Source organism: Limulus polyphemus, unplaced genomic scaffold (genome assembly GCF_000517525.1).
Source record: "Limulus polyphemus unplaced genomic scaffold, Limulus_polyphemus-2.1.2 Scaffold651, whole genome shotgun sequence".
Classification (NCBI taxonomy): domain Eukaryota; kingdom Metazoa; phylum Arthropoda; class Merostomata; order Xiphosura; family Limulidae; genus Limulus; species Limulus polyphemus.
Genome location: NW_013666261.1, coordinates 1 through 20852, shown reverse-complemented (window position 1 = coordinate 20852; position 20852 = coordinate 1). Strand labels below are relative to the sequence as shown.

The following is a 20852-nucleotide window of genomic DNA, read 5'->3' as shown; positions in this document are numbered from 1 at the left end:
AGAAACTAATTATTTCTGACGTTGGGCTTTTAGAGATTATTTTTCCAAAATACGCTTCATTTTATATTATTGTTTGGTATAAATATCTTGTTGTCATGTTAACCTTGTGATAAACTGTTGTCGTCAACAGTTCAGAAACTGAAAAACGTCATGGATAAAATATTTATCAATTCCCAAAACCGGTCAACTACAAAGTTTAATTCCTCATGTTTCCGTGCTAGTCATTACACTTTATATATTTTTCAACTTCACGACATTTTTAATCCCTCTACTAAGAATTCATGTTTCTACATATGTCAAAAAGAAACTTGTTTTATATTCTAGTATTATTATTCAAAATAAGATGTCTTTTAGTAGGGTATTAATTATGCTATTACTAAAAAGTCTAAATATCTTTATTTTTATAGTAGTTTACCTTAACGTAATCTTATTGCATCACCGTAAAAAAATATTTGTTCTAATTTTACCCTATACTTTTGTAAAGTAATTTCTTCCTTCATTACTAATGACGTCTTTATATTTATATCTATACCATTCCCTTCCCCTCCCAAAAATTATCTCTGTTGCATAATGGTTCTCAGAATGTGAGGCACATAACAATACCCCCCCCCCCTTGGCTACTTAATTTGTTGTCAAATGCAAAGTTACACGTTAGGCTACTTGTGCTTTGCCCACTGATAAGCCCTCGGACTTACCCCTGAGCCACCAGGAGTGCCTGGTTACTCAGGTGGGTCATGAAATGGTGTTGCACATTTGTTTTATGTATTAAGACTCTTTTGTTTCTAAGTCCATTATTCTTGCCTATACAAGTAGCTTTTCTTGTATTCTTCCCATTTGAAGCAATATTTTTCTGTCTCTTATTTTCCAGGAGGAAATCATTATGTTTCAATGCTCTATAAATCAATTTCTGTTTTCTGTGTTTTGTACAGGTTATTATAATCTGTAGTAATATAATTTCTTATAGTGCAAAATTAAAAATAATTACCTGAAGAACTTTTCTTATAGAAGGAAGGAAATTGTTTCTAGTAGCTTATATTTCTATGTCTTATGTTAGTGTACTATTATTATCTTTTTGTTCTAACATCATCTGTACTAGTATTCTATATTTGTGTACTTTCTCATGATATATTAAATTACTTATATAATACTATAATTAATTTACCTCTTTTTTTTTTCATTATATGTGTGTGTGTGTTTCCTGCTAAGGCATTGTTTTAGCTGTATTATTAATTGTTTGATATGATTCTGTTATGCAACTCTTAGGTGGTTACCAAGGTTGTGGTCATGGTCACAGTGGTCATCCTGGACATCACCACTGGAGCTGTTGTGGGAATTTTGCCGAAAACTCTGAGTGCTCAAAAAGAACCACAGTATATGAATATACAGTATGAAATTTTTACCAAAAATGAAGTATCTATCCACAAACTATTTGTGACAAATAACCAATCTGTACATTAAAATAATTTTATATTATATTCACTTCATTACACCTTCTAATAGCTTTTAGAAGTAAACTGAGTTACTTGTGTCAGTGAAAAATAATTGTTAATGGCGATTTCTTTTTTTTCACTTAAAATTTTTTGCATACAGTATTATTTATAAACATTTTGACAAACAGACAAAATTACAGCATGAAATTTCTCTGTCCCGGTGTACAAGATTTGGAGATCCTATTGATTTATTATATTTTTTCAAACTAGGAATTAAATAGACTTGTATATTTAAAAACAGCTTTTCTTTAGTAATGATTATTATGTTTTTTTTTTTTAGCCTCAGGACATAAGAAATAAATTCCTTATTACCATAGTCTCTATCTAATGCTATATTTTTCCATTTATGAACTTAATGAAGTCTTTGTAAAATAGGTCAATGTAATAAGTTCAAAGGATCAATTACACTAATACCCATTGCCTGCAGAGACTAAGTATGAAACTATGTAATCAGTACATGCCCACACCAAGGAAGAATAGGGCTAATTCTACGAAATCAAAGTGTGGCAAATGTTAGAGAAAAACATACCAAAATAGTAGAGTATCAGGACAATAAGATGACATTTTATTCAGGTGGATGGTAGTTAATAAATATTTAATAATTAATGTGATACTCACCTAGAAGTTCATGTTTGTTATATTTTTATATGTTTAATATGCATATCAAAGTCTCCCAACACCTAAAAAACTTGCAGAAACCTGGAACATCTGTATCAGTCAGATTGCCACTCAAAATATTTCTGTTATAAAATATCAACCTGAAAAGGTAACAAAAATATGGAGAAGTAATAACATTTAAGATACTTTCAACAAAAATAGGGGGATCTGATAATAGTAGTAAAATAGGGGCATTGGAATGCCTGTTAAAGGCACTTCTTCAGCCTTATTATTTTCTTTTTAATTCTAGGATCAGGTTAATCCTTGAAAATGAAGGGTTAGCTAAGCGTAACTTATTATCATGTGATTTTTTATGATAGAATTTACATACTCCTTTATAGGGAAGAGTAAGTAAATTTAAAACAACTTAAATCATTGTTATGTTGTAAGTAAAATATTTTTAACATTATAAATAATATCTTAGTTTAAAAACTGATTTAAAACATAACTTGTAGATATTTGTAATTTACAAATAAAAAACCTTTATCCTTGTTTTTCACACGCTTTGGTTTGATTGATCTCTGGATAAGCATTTTATTTATTTTTTATGATGTGCGTAATATTTTTCCTTAAATTGTTGTCTTTCAATTCTGTAGTCCAAAGTGTGTGTAAGTATCATAATATTTAACAAGCTTGATGAATTCAGTAGTAGTACGGGGCAAGCTCCGTTGATGGTCATTTTGTTTCTTATGTCATTATGACAATCAGTAACTTAATAATTCCACTTCATGAATGAAGACAATTCAATCCCTATAGTTAGTCGATATGATGACAAGCTCTTTAAACCACAAGGACAGTAGTCAAAACTGAATATAGTTCAAAAAAGAAAGATGACTCAATTTTTTTTAACAAAATTCATTTTTAAGAGCTTTTTGCTAAATAATTTTACAGTACTGTTTTACATAATTAATAGGGGTGAAACAATTAACTGATAAGGTATATATTGCAGTATTTTAAATATGATGACAAGCTCTTTAAACCACAAGGACAGTAGTCAAAACTGAATATAGTTCAAAAAAGAAAAAGAAAGATGACTCAATTTTTTTAACAAAATTCATTTTTAAGAGCTTTTTGCTAAATAATTTTACAGTACTGTTTTACATAATTAATAGGGGTGAAACAATTAACTGATAAGATATATATTGTAGTATTTTTTGCTATGGTACAACTTATGATACAATAGTGTAACATCTCAATTTCATATAAAATACTGTTTTGAACTTCAATGACACGTTCGTAGCAGACCAAAACCTAAAAGTGAGTGCATCTATGTTGTTTCCCATGACTCCTCGCACGATTCTGAGTATTTTAGTCATCTCACATTCAAACGAGATTCATAAAGGTGGCCAACCACACATAAGAAACTACTACAAAATGGACCATGAAAATTGAACTGTAAAATGCTCCACCTAACCAGTAGTCAGCAGTGTGTTTTTCCTGTGAAACAATCTGTTTGAGGTAGGAGGATTGTTGATAAATCCATTGCAGTTTACTGAATATACCACACACATGTGCACTATACTGGTAACACAACAAGCATGATATGAAAATGAAATTAAAGGCTACTCTACCTGAAATATTAAAAGATGGTATGAAAAGAAAATGAAAAGTAAGTCAAAGTGATTTATATGCTGCTTTCAAATCCAGACTTAGTTTTATTTCTTCTATAGCCCAGCTAATCACAAAAAGTATTGGAAAGGATCTGAGGCCTTGCTCTGTTGTTGAAAATCTTGGCTTTACAAAGATGATGTGCTGGAACCAAGGTATGCCATTTTATCTAGAACATATTTCAGTAAAACACTGATACCAAAAGTACTGAAGGAATTAAATACAGCTTCAGCAATGGCTACAACTACTGATGGACAGACTTCGAGAGCAATGGAAAGTTACATCACAATAACAACTCACTATCTAAAAAAAGAGGACTGGAAAATAGCAAACCCTGTTCTACAGACACGTCCTATGTATAAATCTCATACTTGAACAAATGTTGGTCAAATGCTATAAATGAGTGGAACCTTGATTGTTTCCATGGATATATAGTTGTGCACTGCACTGTGAAATATACCACTGTGTATCTGCAAGTTACACAAATTTAAAAGTTACTTTCAAAGCTAATGAGAAATATCACTTTAGAATTTATCAGAATTTGATGACTGATAGAATACAACATGTACACCTGTTTGTCTAAATTTTGGTTTGGGTATACAAACACTGATCAGGAACTTTACTTTCATAGTTTATTTTTGAAGCACGGTAAAATGTTTTATCTAATTCTCTTCTGTGTTTGGCACTTACTTACTCCCAAAATACTTTTACTGGCATTTCTTTTGAGGAATCGTGAAATATACATGGTAAGTTTAGATTTTTTGAATACGCAATAACTGTTGCATGCAACTTTTATTAAGTAATATTTTGCTAAATACAACAGCAACAGATGCTGAAGATGGTGGTACTTTTGTTACCAACAAATGTAGATCTAACATTTAATCAGAAACATAACAAACAAAAAAAAATACAGTGAACATAAAAATGTATCACGGATACAACTTGAACATCTGAATATTTATTAAAATGTAAACAAGATTGGTCCTCATAACCTTTATAATGTGTACATATAAAATATATTTTAGTAATGAGAGAAGTTGCTAAAATAGCAAAGAAAAATGTTTCATTTTCTATGAAAGACTATCCTTTATTTCCAGAATTTGATACGACACACTACCATAAAATATCTTGCATGATATTTTCTTGCTACATAGATTATAGGCTACTCTTGTTTTCTGGCACTCTTTATTTTTATAATTCCCAGTGATTAATTAAGTAAATGCAAGAATAACTTGCTTGTTTACTGATAAACATAATCTGTGTTGTGTCAGAACTTGAGTGCAACAAAGGAAACACTAAAATAATCAGTGCTACTATAGTGTGGGGTCTACACAGATACTATCATCATCACCATGTTAACTTTTGTTTATTTGCAATTGGTGCCATTTGCTATAAATAACACTTCTGAACTAATAATGTACAAAATATCATTACATAACATTTTTGGGGCAAGTATAATCGGAATCAAATAAATACCAACAATCAAAACCAGCACAATTATAACCTAAATTTAAGGTACTCCTTTGGAATACACAATTTATTAATTATTATTATTTGCTGAACAAAAACGTGGATAGATATAAATTATTTAGCAAGAAATTATGTTTTAGTGAATCATCAAAATGGTGATGATGAGAGTACTTGTGTAGATCGCACGCTATAGTGTAAATATCTTAGTAGACCACATGCTACAGTAGCACCCAATAATCTGTATTGTATCAAAACCTGAGTGCAACAAAGGAACCCTACACTGAAATTAAACAAATCCTGTAAGCATTTTATGCATTTGAACTTTCACTTCCATGAATACAATTAAACACAATGCCAAGAGTTATCTACAAGCTTTAGTAACTGTCACAGCTTCAAATACGCTTTTCTAAGCATCATTTTCACACTTAACTATTTAATTTTGATATAGATGTGATACCTAAATAAAAAAAAGGAGTTATTTATGTTGAGGTTGAAAAATAAAATAATTAAAAATATATAAATTACCAACGAGATTAATCTTGTTCAATACTTCAGAAACAAATGAAGTTTTTGTGGATATTTAATATTAAAATTATTTTATGACATATTACTAACTTGTCTACTATATTATCTAAAACAAAAGCCATGATTATCAAGGCAAAATAGGTTTAACTTAGTTATAGTTATTAAGAATCCATGAAATAATGAAATAATCAAGTTTAAAAAATCATGTTTGAGACTCTATTAAAAGCTTTCTATTGACTTAGAAAGCATATTTATATTTGAAGTTGTTTGATTTATAGACAGTTTAAATAACATTAGGTTCTTGTAGAAATTTAGATGATTGAAATGAAAAACAAATTATTGAATGTAACCTTGTGTAAAATTATTCTAACACTATTAATGGCCATAAGAGTTGTTTAAAAGAACTGAACAATCTGTTAGGCAATTTTTTCATAAGAAGCATCCTTTAAATACAAAAGCCTTTGATTTGGATGCTTTGTAAGATTATTTTTATTCTGCATCTAATTTAAATACTTTTAAAAGCATGGTTGAATAAAGCTTAAGTTATTACAAGCTTTAATTCCATATTTTTTTGTTGTTCATTATATCAAAATATACTTAGAATAAACTGACAATAATTAACTTTCATTACAAATATGTGGTCAGCAAGTCACACAGCAAAGGCTATTTAATAGGACTTTATTAACACATCATTTATAACCAAGATACCCATTCAGGATTTTAACAATAAATTTATTAAAAAAATCAATTATACAACTAAAAAACATTAATGTTTTGAAAATTAGGTGTAAAACTGCACACTAAAAAAGATAATATATTTAGAAATTGTTTTTGATAAAGCAAATGCCACTGAAGATTCTATAACATTAACTTCAGAATACTTGAAATATTACAAATATGTTCAATAACCTTTCTGTGTTATGTAATATTATGAACTCCTGGTTAAAATAACCTAGAAAGAGCTCTTTCTTTTTAAAGGAAATAGATGTTTAAAAATAATATATGAAACACAAACATCCATTCACTCTTACATGGCTATTAGACAGACTAACCAACATGGAATGAAAGCATTATTTTTCTTCATTATTACAAGTCAATGATTTAACTGAAACAAAATCCCTTGAATTTAAATATATGTTTATCTCAGATCAAAATGAAAAAAAAATAACATTCATGTAAAAAAATAACTTGTAACTGAGGCACATATATAACTTGGGTGAAATGTGTAATAATATAAGTGCATGGTGACTCTATTATTAAATACATGTAGCATGATAACAGTTTTTGTAATACCTAGTGCATAGCACATTACTTTTGAAAATCAAAATTCATCATGATTGCTTTGGTTTTCTGCATTTCTACTAGAACCAGACCCCTCTGGTGGAAATGCCCAGAAAGATGATGGTAATCCAAATACATCTCGCTCTCGTTTTACAAAAGCCGTAAAAGAAGACACACAATTTCCTATAAAATGATTGGCTCTTCCCATAATAGCTAAATCAACATGTGGATCGGACTTGTCTAGCTTGTAAGCTTTAACCTAAAAATTGAAAATATTAAATATGATTTACAAATTTTCAGGAATTTACACTGTTCATTCAAATAAATATTTAAATTTTATTTACACTTTTCCTATCTAAGGTTCATGGAACTGCATTATAAAATATGTGAGAAAATTCATCTCAAACTAACATCTATTATAATTCATTTACTCACTTATACACATTATTATGAGACTAATTAACTTTGGCAAAAAATATCTATTTATTTTGAACTTTACTGTGACACAAGTTTCCAATAAATAATCACAACTCATGGCTGTGCTTAAAATAAATACTTATTTAAATCTCACAAACACTGTAACAAATTAAGAAAAGAAACATATGCACATTTTTTGTTATTGAATTGTAATGAAAATTAAAATTATGTTAGTAAGAATAAATATTAGGATTAATATGTATATACATAATAAAAAAATAAACATGTCAATCTTTCCTCAATGCAACATTTTTAAGATAGTAAAAGATTTGATTATCATTTTGAAAAAACATGAGCCAACCACATAAAAATAAGTTTGACTTGTAGTTTTTAACATAAATTACAAAAGAGCAAGAGTTGAGTTGACAAACAGCCTATATTTGGATGATACTATTTATTTTTAGATGAAAACTAATATTTTATTAAATTTATCATTATCTTGAAGAAGCTAAATGGTCTAGATAAGAGCAGCAATAAGATAATTTTAACAATATTCCATGCTATCAATAAATGCACTAAGACCACATCTGTGGGAGTAGTATATAGTTTGACCTTTCTGAGTTAGCTTGCTTTCCCTTGGTAGCTCTGAATGGAGGACAAGATACACTAGTTTACAGCATTAAAAAGTATTTAGCAGTGTCACCCTTTTTTGCATTTGTTTCTTCCTCTTAAAATCACAATATGTTCACTCAAATTAGACTTACTTATAGGAAAAGGCTTATTAGTGGTTTCTTTAAAATTTTACAAAGTTGAAAATTTCCAATATAAATGAATGACTTGAAAAATCTATAATTTTCAAAAATTAGATTTTTTTACATAAAAGAGAGTAAGAATGAAATAAAATCAACTGAAGAGCTAACTTCTAATGCACTATTTTAAGTATTAATACAGATGATGCAAAATGTGGGCTGAGATCTAACAACTATAATAATCCAGAATGGAAACAAATGTGTATAAGCATTTGAAACTAACAAATGTAGTGAGATTGATACATTTTAACCCAAAGTACTTTTTGTTAAAAAGATAAACAAAACACAAACTATTACTCCAGAAAATATAATTGGTCTTATTTAAGCTAATATTTTGCCATTATCGTATAATTGGGGCAAACAAGAGACTTGCTAACTGATTTAGGCTTATACAAAAAGATTTCAAAATAATGTGAGTCTGTGTAATGAGGTGGACTTCACGCAAGAATATGTAAACATAAATCAGTTAGCAAGTGTCTTCTGATTCAATTCCCAATACAAAACAATTTGTTTCTTTCAGATATATGTACAAAGCTACACAAAACCTGTCCATGCTATCTTTCCCTAATTTTGAATTGACAGACAAGAGAGAAGGCTGTTAGTTAACAGTGCAAGTTGCCCACTTTTGGGCTACTCCAATCGAATTCTAAGAATTGACCATCACTTTTATAATAACCCACAGTCCTAAAGTATGGAGTGTAATTTTAAGGCAACAGGAAGCTAATCATGGATTTACAGTCTGGCATGCTAACCCCTAGACCACATCTGGCCCTAACATATAACAAAGAAACTTGAGTACAAAATGCTAAGAAAACTGTAGTGTCACAAATTCTTGAAGTGATTATGTAGTTTTTGCATTCGCATGTAACGAGATTTATATGTATATATATTTTACACTATTTCTACATAAAGACAAAGTACTTGCATGTAATAAATATTACTTATTTTTTGCACTTAAGTAAGACAAAAACACATTCTTCAATCTACAGCATAAAGCCATTAATGATAATCAATACTAAATCTGCTCTACTTTCCAATTACAAAAATTTATATTTCATTAGCTGTAAACTGCTTTCGTGTAAACAGGTTTTGTGAAAGAAAAAGGACATGAAGTGTCTTCTTTATTAGAAATTAAAAAAGTCCTAATGTCAGGTTCTGAATAAAAGTCTACAATTCCACCATATCTAATAAAATTCAGACACAAAGTGATATCAAGTTGTATAATTATAATTCAAGCTAAGAAATCTTTATTTTTGTTTATGGTTGTGCAGTTTTGGATGTAAAAACAAAACAAAACTAACAATAATTGTAAAAAATATATAACATACATATGCATGCACAAAATTTGATTTTATTAGCTCATAAAATTTTCACATAAAATCAATTTTCTCCTACTCATGCCCAGTATTTTTGTAAAACTACAGAAATAATAATTTTTCTTAGGTTATGAAATGACTCTAGCTTTTATATTTTGAACATTACAAATCAAGTTCTTACTTTTAAGTTTTGTAGTGCCTTGTTGATGTCATTTATCATGTGATCATTATCAGAAGCCACAAATACAGATTTAGCTTTCATGGCTTTTACCACCCTTTTCAGCTGTCTAAGAATTATTTCTTTTGATGGAAAACACATTTCTTTAGTCACTTTGCCATGTTCACTGTTATAGCCAAGACACTGAGGAGCTGAAAACAATAGAGGGCTGTGCTGCACGTGTTCACAAGCACGGGTCTGAAAAAGAAAAATTTAAACCATTTCACCAAGAAAACTATTAAAGAGTTTACTTTCATTTCAAAATATAAATATCATGGAGAATATTGAAAGTTCTTATGCTTGAAACATTATTTCCTTAGGCTATACTTCATTTAACAACCTTGCTGTATAAATGTACTTCCTCGGAAAGAATGTGATATACGACTCCAGTCATAAGTCTACCATGCCAACATTGCACTGTCAGGAATTTATTGTAAATGAAATATACAGATAGGTGCTGAGCATGATGTCTACATCTACAGCATTAGCAAACACAAGTCACTTTTTCAAATTTGATGATGAGGAACCCACTTTGAGACTAATAATGGCTGGAGACGGCTTGAATGGGTAATGAAGAAAAACTTTAATATAAGTTTAACATAACAGCAAATGTACAATGTTTCGACAAGGTTTTGTCATCATTATATTGTTATTTTGTTCTCACACTTGATTCAAGAGTGAAATTCGTCTAACAGAAAAATCTCATAAAAGTAGAATTTGAACATTCAAAATTTTTTCAACTCTGGTACTAAAGCTAGCCTTAAACTCTCAAAGGTTTGCCTTTCTTTTTTAAAACCCATTCAAAAGCTTTATTAAAAAAATTAAAAAGCTAAAATTTGCAACTCCCAACTTGCAAGGTTGTTCAGTTTTTATCACAACTTTTTTTTTGTCAAAAATCTTCCCTTATTCTTGCAATTAAATATAAATAGCATATGTTTGTTACTTAATTTATAATTTGACATGTTTACAATCAAGGGATATGTCACAAGTGGCTATACATTTTTTTTAAAACTACTTAAAATTTTTCTTTAACTTGTACACATTGTTTTTTCTCCCATCATAATATTCTTATATCACAAATTGGTTACATGAATACGGCAAAATTTGACATTATAAATTCAATTTAGTCATAGATCTGAATGCAGGAAATTATGTGTTCGGTCTTGCGTTTTCCACCTCATGCATTTACTGAACCCCTATTTTTGAAGTATAGAATCACCATATGTTGTAATTCACAGTAACATTTTCAAATGACATTTTGCACATCAAGTAAATATCCTTAAAGCAACCTACCCAGTCAATTCCATTTCTGAGATGTATTGCTACATACGATCCTTTTGGCATAACTGATTTAACGAAAGTATTAGCTGCAGCATTAACAGTTTCACTCCATTCTAAGTACTTGTGTAGTTCTCGATTCTCTATCTGGACAGGGAAACTGGCTGGAGCCCCCGTGAATGCTATTACGAGGAACTTCTCTGGAGGGTACCTTATATAAGGATAATTATCCTTTATAAAACGTTCATATAAAAATATATATATATATATAATGTCTGCTATACAACTTTACCTCTTATAATTACACTGGAACAACAGGAAACCAAAACACAAGTATAAAAATATATTCTGGCAAATGTTTTGAGCAATAAACACCAAAGAATATAGTGTTGTGAGATAAATGAAAGTAATTAAAATATAATACATACTTTAGTAGCTCATGAATTCATATATTTAAAAAAATTAATATTACATTTTCAACACAAGTTATCTTTGTGTAAAAGCCTAATAGTTTGAGAGCAACAGCAACTAAATCATAAAAATGTATCCTAGCATATGAGTTGAGTGATAAAAATCAAAGAATATAATGTCGTAAAATGATTAAAATATACTCCATGCTTTCCAAGCATCATGAGTTCATATAGTTAAAAGCTAATATTACTTTTACTATGCAAATCCCCTTTATTTAAAAATTTTTGGAAAAACAAAATTAACAGCTTTACACTAGTTTTTCTATGTATGTTTTAAAACTGTTTCATTTGAACACAAATAACTCTGACAACATAACTTTCTTTGATATGATTTTTTTTTATAGTTTTAGATGTTTCATTAATACCTATTCATGTTGGATAACTGGAAGTAATATCTTTTCAAAATAGCTCAACAGTGAAAATATACAAAACACATTTGACCAAGAAGGCATTAAATAATTCATCTCTCTCTCTTTTTTAAAAAAATGAAAAGCTGTTTTTATCATTTCTAACACTTTGGTGTTTAAAACATAAACATCAGAATCCAGAAAACCAACAATGAGTACACGTTGTATTGGTGATTTTGGATAAGTAAAGTCATGCTTAGCATCATGTATTTACTGTTATTTTCAAAACAATGCATTATTATTCAGACAATTTAAATCTATTTAGACAACTTGTAACAAAACTTACTTCTCATTCCACTTCTTGGACATCTGATGATGATGAACATCATAATGAAGAGGGCCATAAAATTCAGAATCATCAAAGTCTACATTAAAGGTGTCCCAGAAGGGTCCAAATGGATTTCCTTCTTTGGCATTGCAATCATCTGTTTCTCCTCGACTTCTATAGCAAAAAACTGGAAAAATATATAGAAAAATGTATATATGATTATCTAGTGTCTTATGATTACTATAAAACATAGAGGTTAAAGAGGATTCTATGACCTTTTTGGTGTGAAAATTATCCCCTTTTTTCTCTTCGTGACATTGCATAGATCACAATATGTATAGAATTTTTCTGATAATGCACTAAAATAGAACAGGATGTAATGCTTTATTTATTGGTCATTCTGTCAGTGCTAACTGCCTATAAATGAAACTTCAGTAAAAATATTTACAAAACTCATATGAAAAGTAAATTAACTACCTTAGAAAGATTTCAAATTGATCTAAAATAGATGGCTGAGGATTTTTTTACCATTTATTTGTTTAATTATACATTTCAGAAGCATTCTAAACTAAATACAACATACATAGTAAGCATTACCGTTTATATCTATGGAGCATTTTACAAATTAATACTAAACTACCTAGCTGTTTCAAGGATAAAGTGAATGAAGTTTTGTTAATTGTTGATATTTATGAAGAGCAACGTTTGTTTAAAATTTAAGCCTCAATTATAATTCCCATAACAACTTTTTCTGAGAGGTTCATGCAGGTGGATGGATAACACAATAAAGCAAAAACTATAAACTCTGTTAATAGCTAAAAACATAGTTATTTCATCTAATATCAAGTTTAAATTCAGAAATACACGAGTAATCAGAAATAGTAGCAGTTGAGCAAATACAAATTTTACAGATTAAAACACTGCTATAAAAATAATAAAAGGTGATTTACTAGAAAATATAACCATATGTAGTAGGAGTAATTACAAAAGTATACTAATTCTAATTTTTCACAAAATGTTTCCCAAAAGAATCTTAATCTCATGGATTTGAAACAGTTTTAAAAAGTACACAGATCAAAATAATCCAGAGATGTTAATTTTTCTTACATTTTATCTATGACAAGGCACAGCCACTGTTATTAAAAAATGTCTATGGTATACCCCTTAAGTTGATTTTTATACAAATAACAGGTGGCTTGTGATGAGATTTCATATGCAAGATTAAGTGGTAAATTAAAGTGGAAACAAATGACTGTGTTTTCACTCAGCATTTTGAACAACATTAAGGTACAAGATCAACAGTGAAAAAACAAAGATAAGTTGGACATCAGAATCAAAAACTGTACAAAGCATCACTAAAAATACCGTTAAGTAACTGCTTGAGTTTGATACAAAATATTCACATTTTAATTTCAATAACAAACAGATTAATGGCATTGCTATGTCTTCCTCTCTAGCCTTTAGTCTGGCAAGCTTCTTATTATATAATTTTGAAAATTGTTTGTTATACAATTGACCTTCTGCATTTAAGCCCTTACATTACACTAAATATGTTGATGACAAGCTTTCCACACTCAGTCAGGCTATTCTTCAATGTTGACAATAATAATGGAATAAATATTACAAATCAAACATGTAATTGGTCTGAATTGATCATGAGAATGGTTATCATTTTATCCAGAACATTATTTATTGGGACATACAATAAGGAAAAAGAGAAAGCCCTAAACCAAAGCACTTTGGAAAAATCTACCTTTTGAAAAAGCCCAGGTTCAGAGTTTCACCTTTTTTACTCTTTCATTACTTTACTTTATTTTTTTTATAATATATGCTTTATGAAATAATGTATTTCTGTGAATGAGAATAAAGATGTAACAATAATATGAAATTTTTGTGTTTTAAACTTGCTTTTCTAGGTGATGTTCAACTTGTTCTTAGGTGTGAATTTATATTTGGTGTCTAGTTCTTTGACCTTGCATTCCTAATTTGTGCCCTCTTAAGCTGTGTTTGCACACAATGGATGTGTCCTAATTCCAATTTGGCACCCTGCCCCTTTTCAATCACAGCTGGAGCACTGTTTTCAAGTGTTGTTTCTTTGAACTTTCAAACAATACTTCTAAAAAATAATATCTTTTGTCATTCATCAATATAAATTTCCAGAAAATAGTTGTCAAACTATTTCAGTATAGTGTTTTGATTGCAATTCAAACTACTGAAAAGTGCTGAATTGTTAACCCTGCCATGCGCTACAGATGAGTTATTTTGTGTCAATATTTTTTTTTTCACTTTTCAAAAAACTGTTTCCCCAGATTAAACTTGGGTAAATTTTATAAGACAAACAAAACTGCATAATCTATTCTCTTAAAAAGGGTAACATTCCAAAACCACTAAAAGGTTATCAGTTCACCTGTCCTTTATGTGTAAAAGGGTACATCAGTTTTTCCACTAGATGACTTCGTCAACGTATTAATGACCATTTAGCAGTCTTGTTTTCCAACGATTCACTAGTTCTCACATGTATATGAGTGCTAGTTATCTGTCCATTCCAGAAAAAGAATTCCTAAACATTAATCTTACATTTCATTCATAGCTAGTACTAAATGAGATCTTTGAATAAAGAAGTTTACTGGAATTAACAAATCTAACATTGAATAAGCAGGACACCCCTGTATGGTTAAATGTTAAAAAATAGTTTAAAAAATGTTAAGTTGTTATTTTTCATCAGGACTTTTTAAAATGTGAATTAGTCTAAATCCTGTATACAGTAAAAATATATTTTACCATTCTTAAAGTCTTTGTACAGATTTTCTAATGAAAACTTCAATACCTGTTCTTTTTCCTGGAGGCCACACAACAGGAGCAAGGTTTTTCATAAAATCTTCCATTGTCATGACTCTGTGATATTTTTTCAGGGTATCAACTTTGAAATAAGTGTCAAAAGGAACTTGAACCTACCACAAATAAAATAATTTATTTAAATATAAAATGTACTCATACTGACAACATCTCACATCTACCTTAAATAAGGGGTAAAACAAGTGTTGCTAGTGTGTGCAATTTCCTTTAATAATGTGTGAATGTAACCAAGTATTGTGTGTGTTTTGTTATAGCAAAGCCACATTGGGCTATTTGCTGTGTCAACTGAGGGAAATAGGATATCTGATTTTAGCAATGTAAATCTGAAGATTTACCATTTTCCCAACAGGGGACAACAACCGAATACTAATCATCCTTAGAGATACAAGTTTTAATTACTCATCAGCTTTATAACTTTCAGATATATTGCAAAAAAATATATAACTTTTGTTTGACAATTCAATCTAAAAACAAGTGTGTATAAGCTATCTAATTACAACTAAAGCTATTCCCTTTAAATCTAACAATAAAATAGTGCTTTAGGCTTAAATGATACAAATCAGAAAAAATCTCAAAAACATTTAGAGGAAACCAATTAAATAACATAACATTAAAGAGACAACAAGAGACCTGTTGTCCAATGAAGCTGTCTCATCCACATAAAAAAAATCCTGCCCTCATCATTTAAATACTTATCCAGCTTTCCCTTAAACTCCTTCAAAACTTACTGCATTTACATTTGATAGCACCCATTCCAAGGACCAACCACCCTGTCAGAAAGTAAAACTGTAAGCTGAAGATTACCCCTACCCTGCCAAAATTTATATTTGTGGCCCTGCCATTCTCACCATTGAATATGAAAAACAAATGATGCATTGATAACACCAATTCCTTTAATAATTTTAAGCACCTCAATCAGATCCCCTCTCTAACTCTTCTTTTTTTCAAGAGAAAACAATATCAGTGATATTAATCTGTGCTTGTATGTCAACTTTTCAATGCCAGGTATCATCCTAGTAACCCTCTTTTGAACTCTTTGCAACAATTCAATGCCTTTCTTAAGGTAAAGGGTCCAAGACTGAAAACAATACTCCAAATGCAATGAAATAACCTCTTTTAGACTTATATCTAATATTTCTGTAAATACAACCCAAAATCCTATTTGCCCTGCCACTAGCAAAAGCACATTTAAAAGGCTGATCAATGAAAACAGAAAGATCCTTTTCTTCCATAGCATTGTATTATATAACTGACAGAGCAGGAGGAGCCAATTAATAAGTACAAGGGGTTGATAAAGGTGTTTAAAGAAAAAGGACATAACTCTGTCTGGGATAGTGCTCAGAATTAACTTTGTGGATAAAGTTATAAGTAGGTCACTAGGGCTAAATGCTCGGCTTAGGTTAGTAAGTAAAGATAAGCAGACTGGCTGGTTGGACTTGTGGGATCAATTCAGTGGAAGAAGGGAGCTTTTTGGAATGGATGGTTTACATTTAAATAGAGTAGGGACTGGCTTGTTTGCTAAGGCTATTAACTCAGCTGTAAGGGAAGTTTTAAACTAGGATTAGACAGTGTTGAGGGCCAGGATAAACTAAATGCAAAAGAATAAGAGGTGGAAAAAAAGTTTAGCATAGGAAATGAGTATAAAAGTAGTTGTAAGGATAGGCTTAATTGTTAGTATTGTAATGCTAGAAGTATAAAAAATAAAACAAATGACCTTAGAGCACTGGTAGGAATAGAGGATTTTGATATAATGGGAATAATTGAAACATAGATGATTTTGATGACAGAAATTTCTTTGAAATACAGGCTTACAGGCTATTTAATAGGGATAGACTATTAAAGAGGGGAGAAGGAGTGGCTTTATATGTAAAATGTGAGTTACACCCTGTTGAAGTTGGGGATATCAAAGATAATAGAAAGGAGATTGAAACCATTCGGGTTTCTATTACTGGATATAGAGGGAAAAGGCTTTTAATGAGAATTTTTTAAAAAGATCATCAGATAATGCTGATGAAATTAGTGAGAAACTTTGCAATGAGATTAAGATTTCAGCTGTTAATGAAGTCATAATTATGGGAGATTTTAATTTTGGGCATATAGATTGGGAAGTGCTAGAGTCAAACTCTGAGTGAGAAAGGCTTTTGGAAACTATTCAAGATGGTTTTCTTCACCAATTAGTCAAGGAACCTACTAGAAACAATATCATTTTAGATTTAATGTTAACATCAAATATAGAAATGATTGAGAGGGTGGAAACTGGAGAACAACTGATCACTGTTCTATTAGATTCAATGTTTTGCTGCATATAGAGCTAAGGAATAATGATATTTTGGTTATGAATTTCAAAAAAGCACATTTTGAAAGTTGGTTGGTTGGTTTGGTGCTTTATGGCGCAAAGCAGCAAGGCTATCTGCGACAAACAACTGGTAAAAACAATGAAAGTAAATTAAAGTAAAATGTAAAAATACAGCGAGTTAAAACCAATACATGTCGGTAAAAGATTTACATAGAATTAAAAATACCTATAGTGTGTAAAAAATTAAAAATACAATCTAATCGGACAGTATCACCATTACTAATTACACTGTCCAGCATCAGGGGTAAACTTTTAGAAAAAATGTGTCTAAAATGGTGTCGCCGCTCACGGTCGTAACAACGGCACGACAGTAAAATGTGGGCTATTGTGACTTGAGTGTCACAATGGCTACACTTGGTGAGTCAATACCTGATAAAAGAAAACGATGGGTTAAAAAAACTATGACCAATGCGTAGCCTTGCCAGGACTACTTCCTCCTTCCGATCCTTACAGAAGCAAGACGGCCAAAGATCAACAGTAGGTTTGATCTGGAAAAGCTTGTTATGCCATTGTTCACTCCAAGTCGACTGCCAACTGGCACAAAGCCGCGCCTTGAAGACAGGACCATAGTCCATGTATGGGACAGGCACGCCTGTGATGGCACCAGAGCAGATGAACTTAGCTGCAGTGTCAGCGAGCTCATTCCCGTGAATACCGACATGGCCAGGGATCCAGAAAAACTGGATGGAAACAGAAGATACAGAAAAGTGGGCCAATCAGTGTTGAATATCAATGAGAACAGGGTGAGAACTAATGTTAAGCGATTCCAGGGCCAGTAGAGAGCTAAGAGAATCAGTGTAAATAGTACAATTACTGTACTGCATAGCTTCTACATGATCCAGGGCAAGAGAAATAGCATACAACTTGGGAGTGAACACAGAAACTGTAGAGGGGATCCTGCGAGCAACTACCGAGCCACAGCAAACCATGGCAGAACCTACAGAGTTACCCAATTTCGAACCATCTGTGTAAATGGCTCGAAAGATGTTCAGCAAAAAGAAGACTGTACTTCTAATCGTGAGTATCTGCCTTCCCCAGATGACTCAAGGAAAGGTCACAGGAAGGGATGGTAATCAGCCATGGTGGAATGGGTTGATCATTGAGGACAGCAATGTCATCCAATGCCAGACCCAATTGAGCCAGTAGTGCCCGGATACGAAGGCCAAACGGAAGAATAGCAGACCATCTGTTCTGAAAGAGCATTGCCCACCTAGGAAGAAAAACACAATCCCAGGTGGGATGCCATGGTAAGGATCGAAGCTTAGTAGCATATTGTAAAGAAAGTTGCAAACGACGGAGGTGAAGAGAAGGTTCATGGGACTCAGTGTACAAACTCTAGACTGGTGAAGTGCGAAAAGCCCCAGATGGTGGATGGAGTCCAGCATCTTCAGGGCCGAGGTCCTGGCAGAACCATAGACCAAAGACCCATAGTCCAGTTTGGATCGAATCAGAGCACAATAGATCCTGAGCATAGAACATCAATCCGCTCCCCAAGAGCTGGAAGAGAGGACACGGAGGATGTTCAGAGCCCTTGCACACTTGACACGTAGCTGTTTGATGTGTGGAATGAAGCTAAGCTCACGGTCAAAGATAAGCCCCAAGAACTTTGCCTCAGGGACCACACGAATAACTATATCACCAAGAAGGAGCTCAGGATCGGGGTGGAGACCCCGTTGGTGGCAAAAATGCATGCAAACGGTTTTGGAAAAATAAAATTTAAAACCATTTGCAGTGGTCCATGTCAACAACCAATTGAGGGCAGTCTGAAGCTGCCGCTCAATAAACCTCATGTTCGACGACTGACACGAGATGTGAAAGTCATCAACATAGAGCCCATCTGCAACAGTCGGAGGAAGATTAGTTGTGATGGCATTAATTTTAACACTAAAAAGTGTGACATTCAAGACACAGCCCTGAGGGACTCCAAGTTCCTGTGGAAAGGAACGGGAAAGAGTTGAACCCACACGGATTTGGAATTGCCTGTTCAGTAAAAAGTTGTGAATAGAAATGGGTAAATGGCCACGCAAACCATAGGAGTGGAGGTCCTGCAAAATTCCATATCTCACGTATGTCATAAGCCTTCTCAAGATCGAAGAAACAAGGTGTTCACTCTTGAGAAAGGCTTTCCTGATTGACGTTTCAAGTCGAATCAGATGGTTCATGGTGGACCGCTATCGACGGAACCCACATTGGGTGGGTGAGAGGAGCATGTTTGTTTCCAGGAACCAAACAAGACGAGCATTAACCATCCTCTCTAGAACCTTACAAAGACAACTAGTCAAAGTGATGGGATGATAATTAGAAGGAATCTTGGGATCCTACCCAGGTTTAGAGAAAGGGAGGACAATAGCCTGGCACCAAGCATCTGGAAAAATATGCTCCTGCCAGATCCAGTTAAAAATAACCAGAAGAATAACAAGAGAGGCAGGAGAGAGAGATGGCGCAACATCTCATAATGAACAACATCAGGTCCGACCAATGTACTGCCAGATCGATGAAGAGCAAGTTTGAGTTCCACCACTGTAAAGGGGCGATTATAATCATAGAGACGATCGGCTCGAAAACAAAGAGGCGATCGCTCTGCCCGAGACTTTATGGCCAAGAAGGCAGGGGAAGAAACAGAAGTGCTAGATGCACAAGAAAAGCTCTGGCCGAGAGCATCAGCAGTGCTCTGAACATCAGCAACTTCCTGGTCATTGGAGAGCAAGATTGAAAGGGGATGGGAAGCATACCTCCCAGTGATTTTCCGAATCTTGTCCCATACAGTTTTGGAACTGGTGGTAGAAGAGATGCTAGTAGTGAACTTAATCCAAGACTCCTTTTGACTTTGAAGTCGAACCTGCCGAGCATGGGCATGGGCCCGCTGATAAACAATGTGGTTAGAAAGAGTGGGATACTGTTGAAAGGTATCCCAGGCCCGTTTTTGAGCCTTCCATGCCTCCTGGCAGGCAGAACTCCACCATGGACGAGGATATTATGGAAAACGTGTCGAGGTCTTAGGAATAGAATAAACAACCACTTGGACAATACAGTCAGTCACTGCACCACACAATCGTCTATTGATGGTAGACAGACGAAGACAGGATCAAGTTCAGAGAGAGAGAGAGGTGAAAGATGACCAGTCGGCCTGGTCCAGCTTCCACCGTGGCACTCTGGTCAGGTGGCATCGACCATGGCCAACCTTTCTCAGCATGATGGGAAAATGATCACTGCCCCGAGGTTTGCTGTCGACCATCCAATAAAAACGAGTGAAAAGTGCAGGGGAGAAAACTGAGAGATCAATGGCAGTAAAAGACTGACTAGGTGCATGAAAGTAAGTGTATGTTCCAGTATTGAAGAGGGAAAGGTTGTGATCCGATAGCATGTGCTCTATGGAATGAACCCTCCTTTCAATATCAGCACCACCCCAGAGGGGGTTGTGTCCATT

At 32.4% G+C, this 20852-nt stretch overlaps 2 protein-coding genes across 6 annotated transcripts in view; one reads left to right on the top strand and one right to left on the bottom strand.

The window, feature by feature from the left end:
* LOC106459714 (tripartite motif-containing protein 45-like) overlaps positions 1-2255 on the top strand; it is a 12969-nt gene extending 10714 nt beyond the window's left edge. For all 5 annotated transcript variants that reach the window (XM_022386240.1, XM_022386239.1, XM_022386238.1 and 2 more), the window contains exon 6: positions 1264-2255. In XM_022386240.1, the coding sequence (XP_022241948.1) occupies positions 1264-1391 (128 nt within the window). In that variant the 3' untranslated portion in view covers positions 1392-2255. The remainder of the gene's footprint in view (positions 1-1263) is intronic.
* A 2277-nt stretch (positions 2256-4532) lies between these two features.
* LOC106459711 (GDP-fucose protein O-fucosyltransferase 1-like) lies at positions 4533-15164 on the bottom strand (the record flags this gene model as incomplete). The annotated part of the gene is made up of 5 exons (XM_013919361.2): positions 4533-7290; positions 9755-9988; positions 11084-11279; positions 12232-12400; positions 15041-15164. Coding segments are annotated over 5 exons (942 nt in total), but the record flags the coding sequence as incomplete, so codon positions are not given.
* Between the last annotated feature and the right edge of the window lie 5688 nt (positions 15165-20852).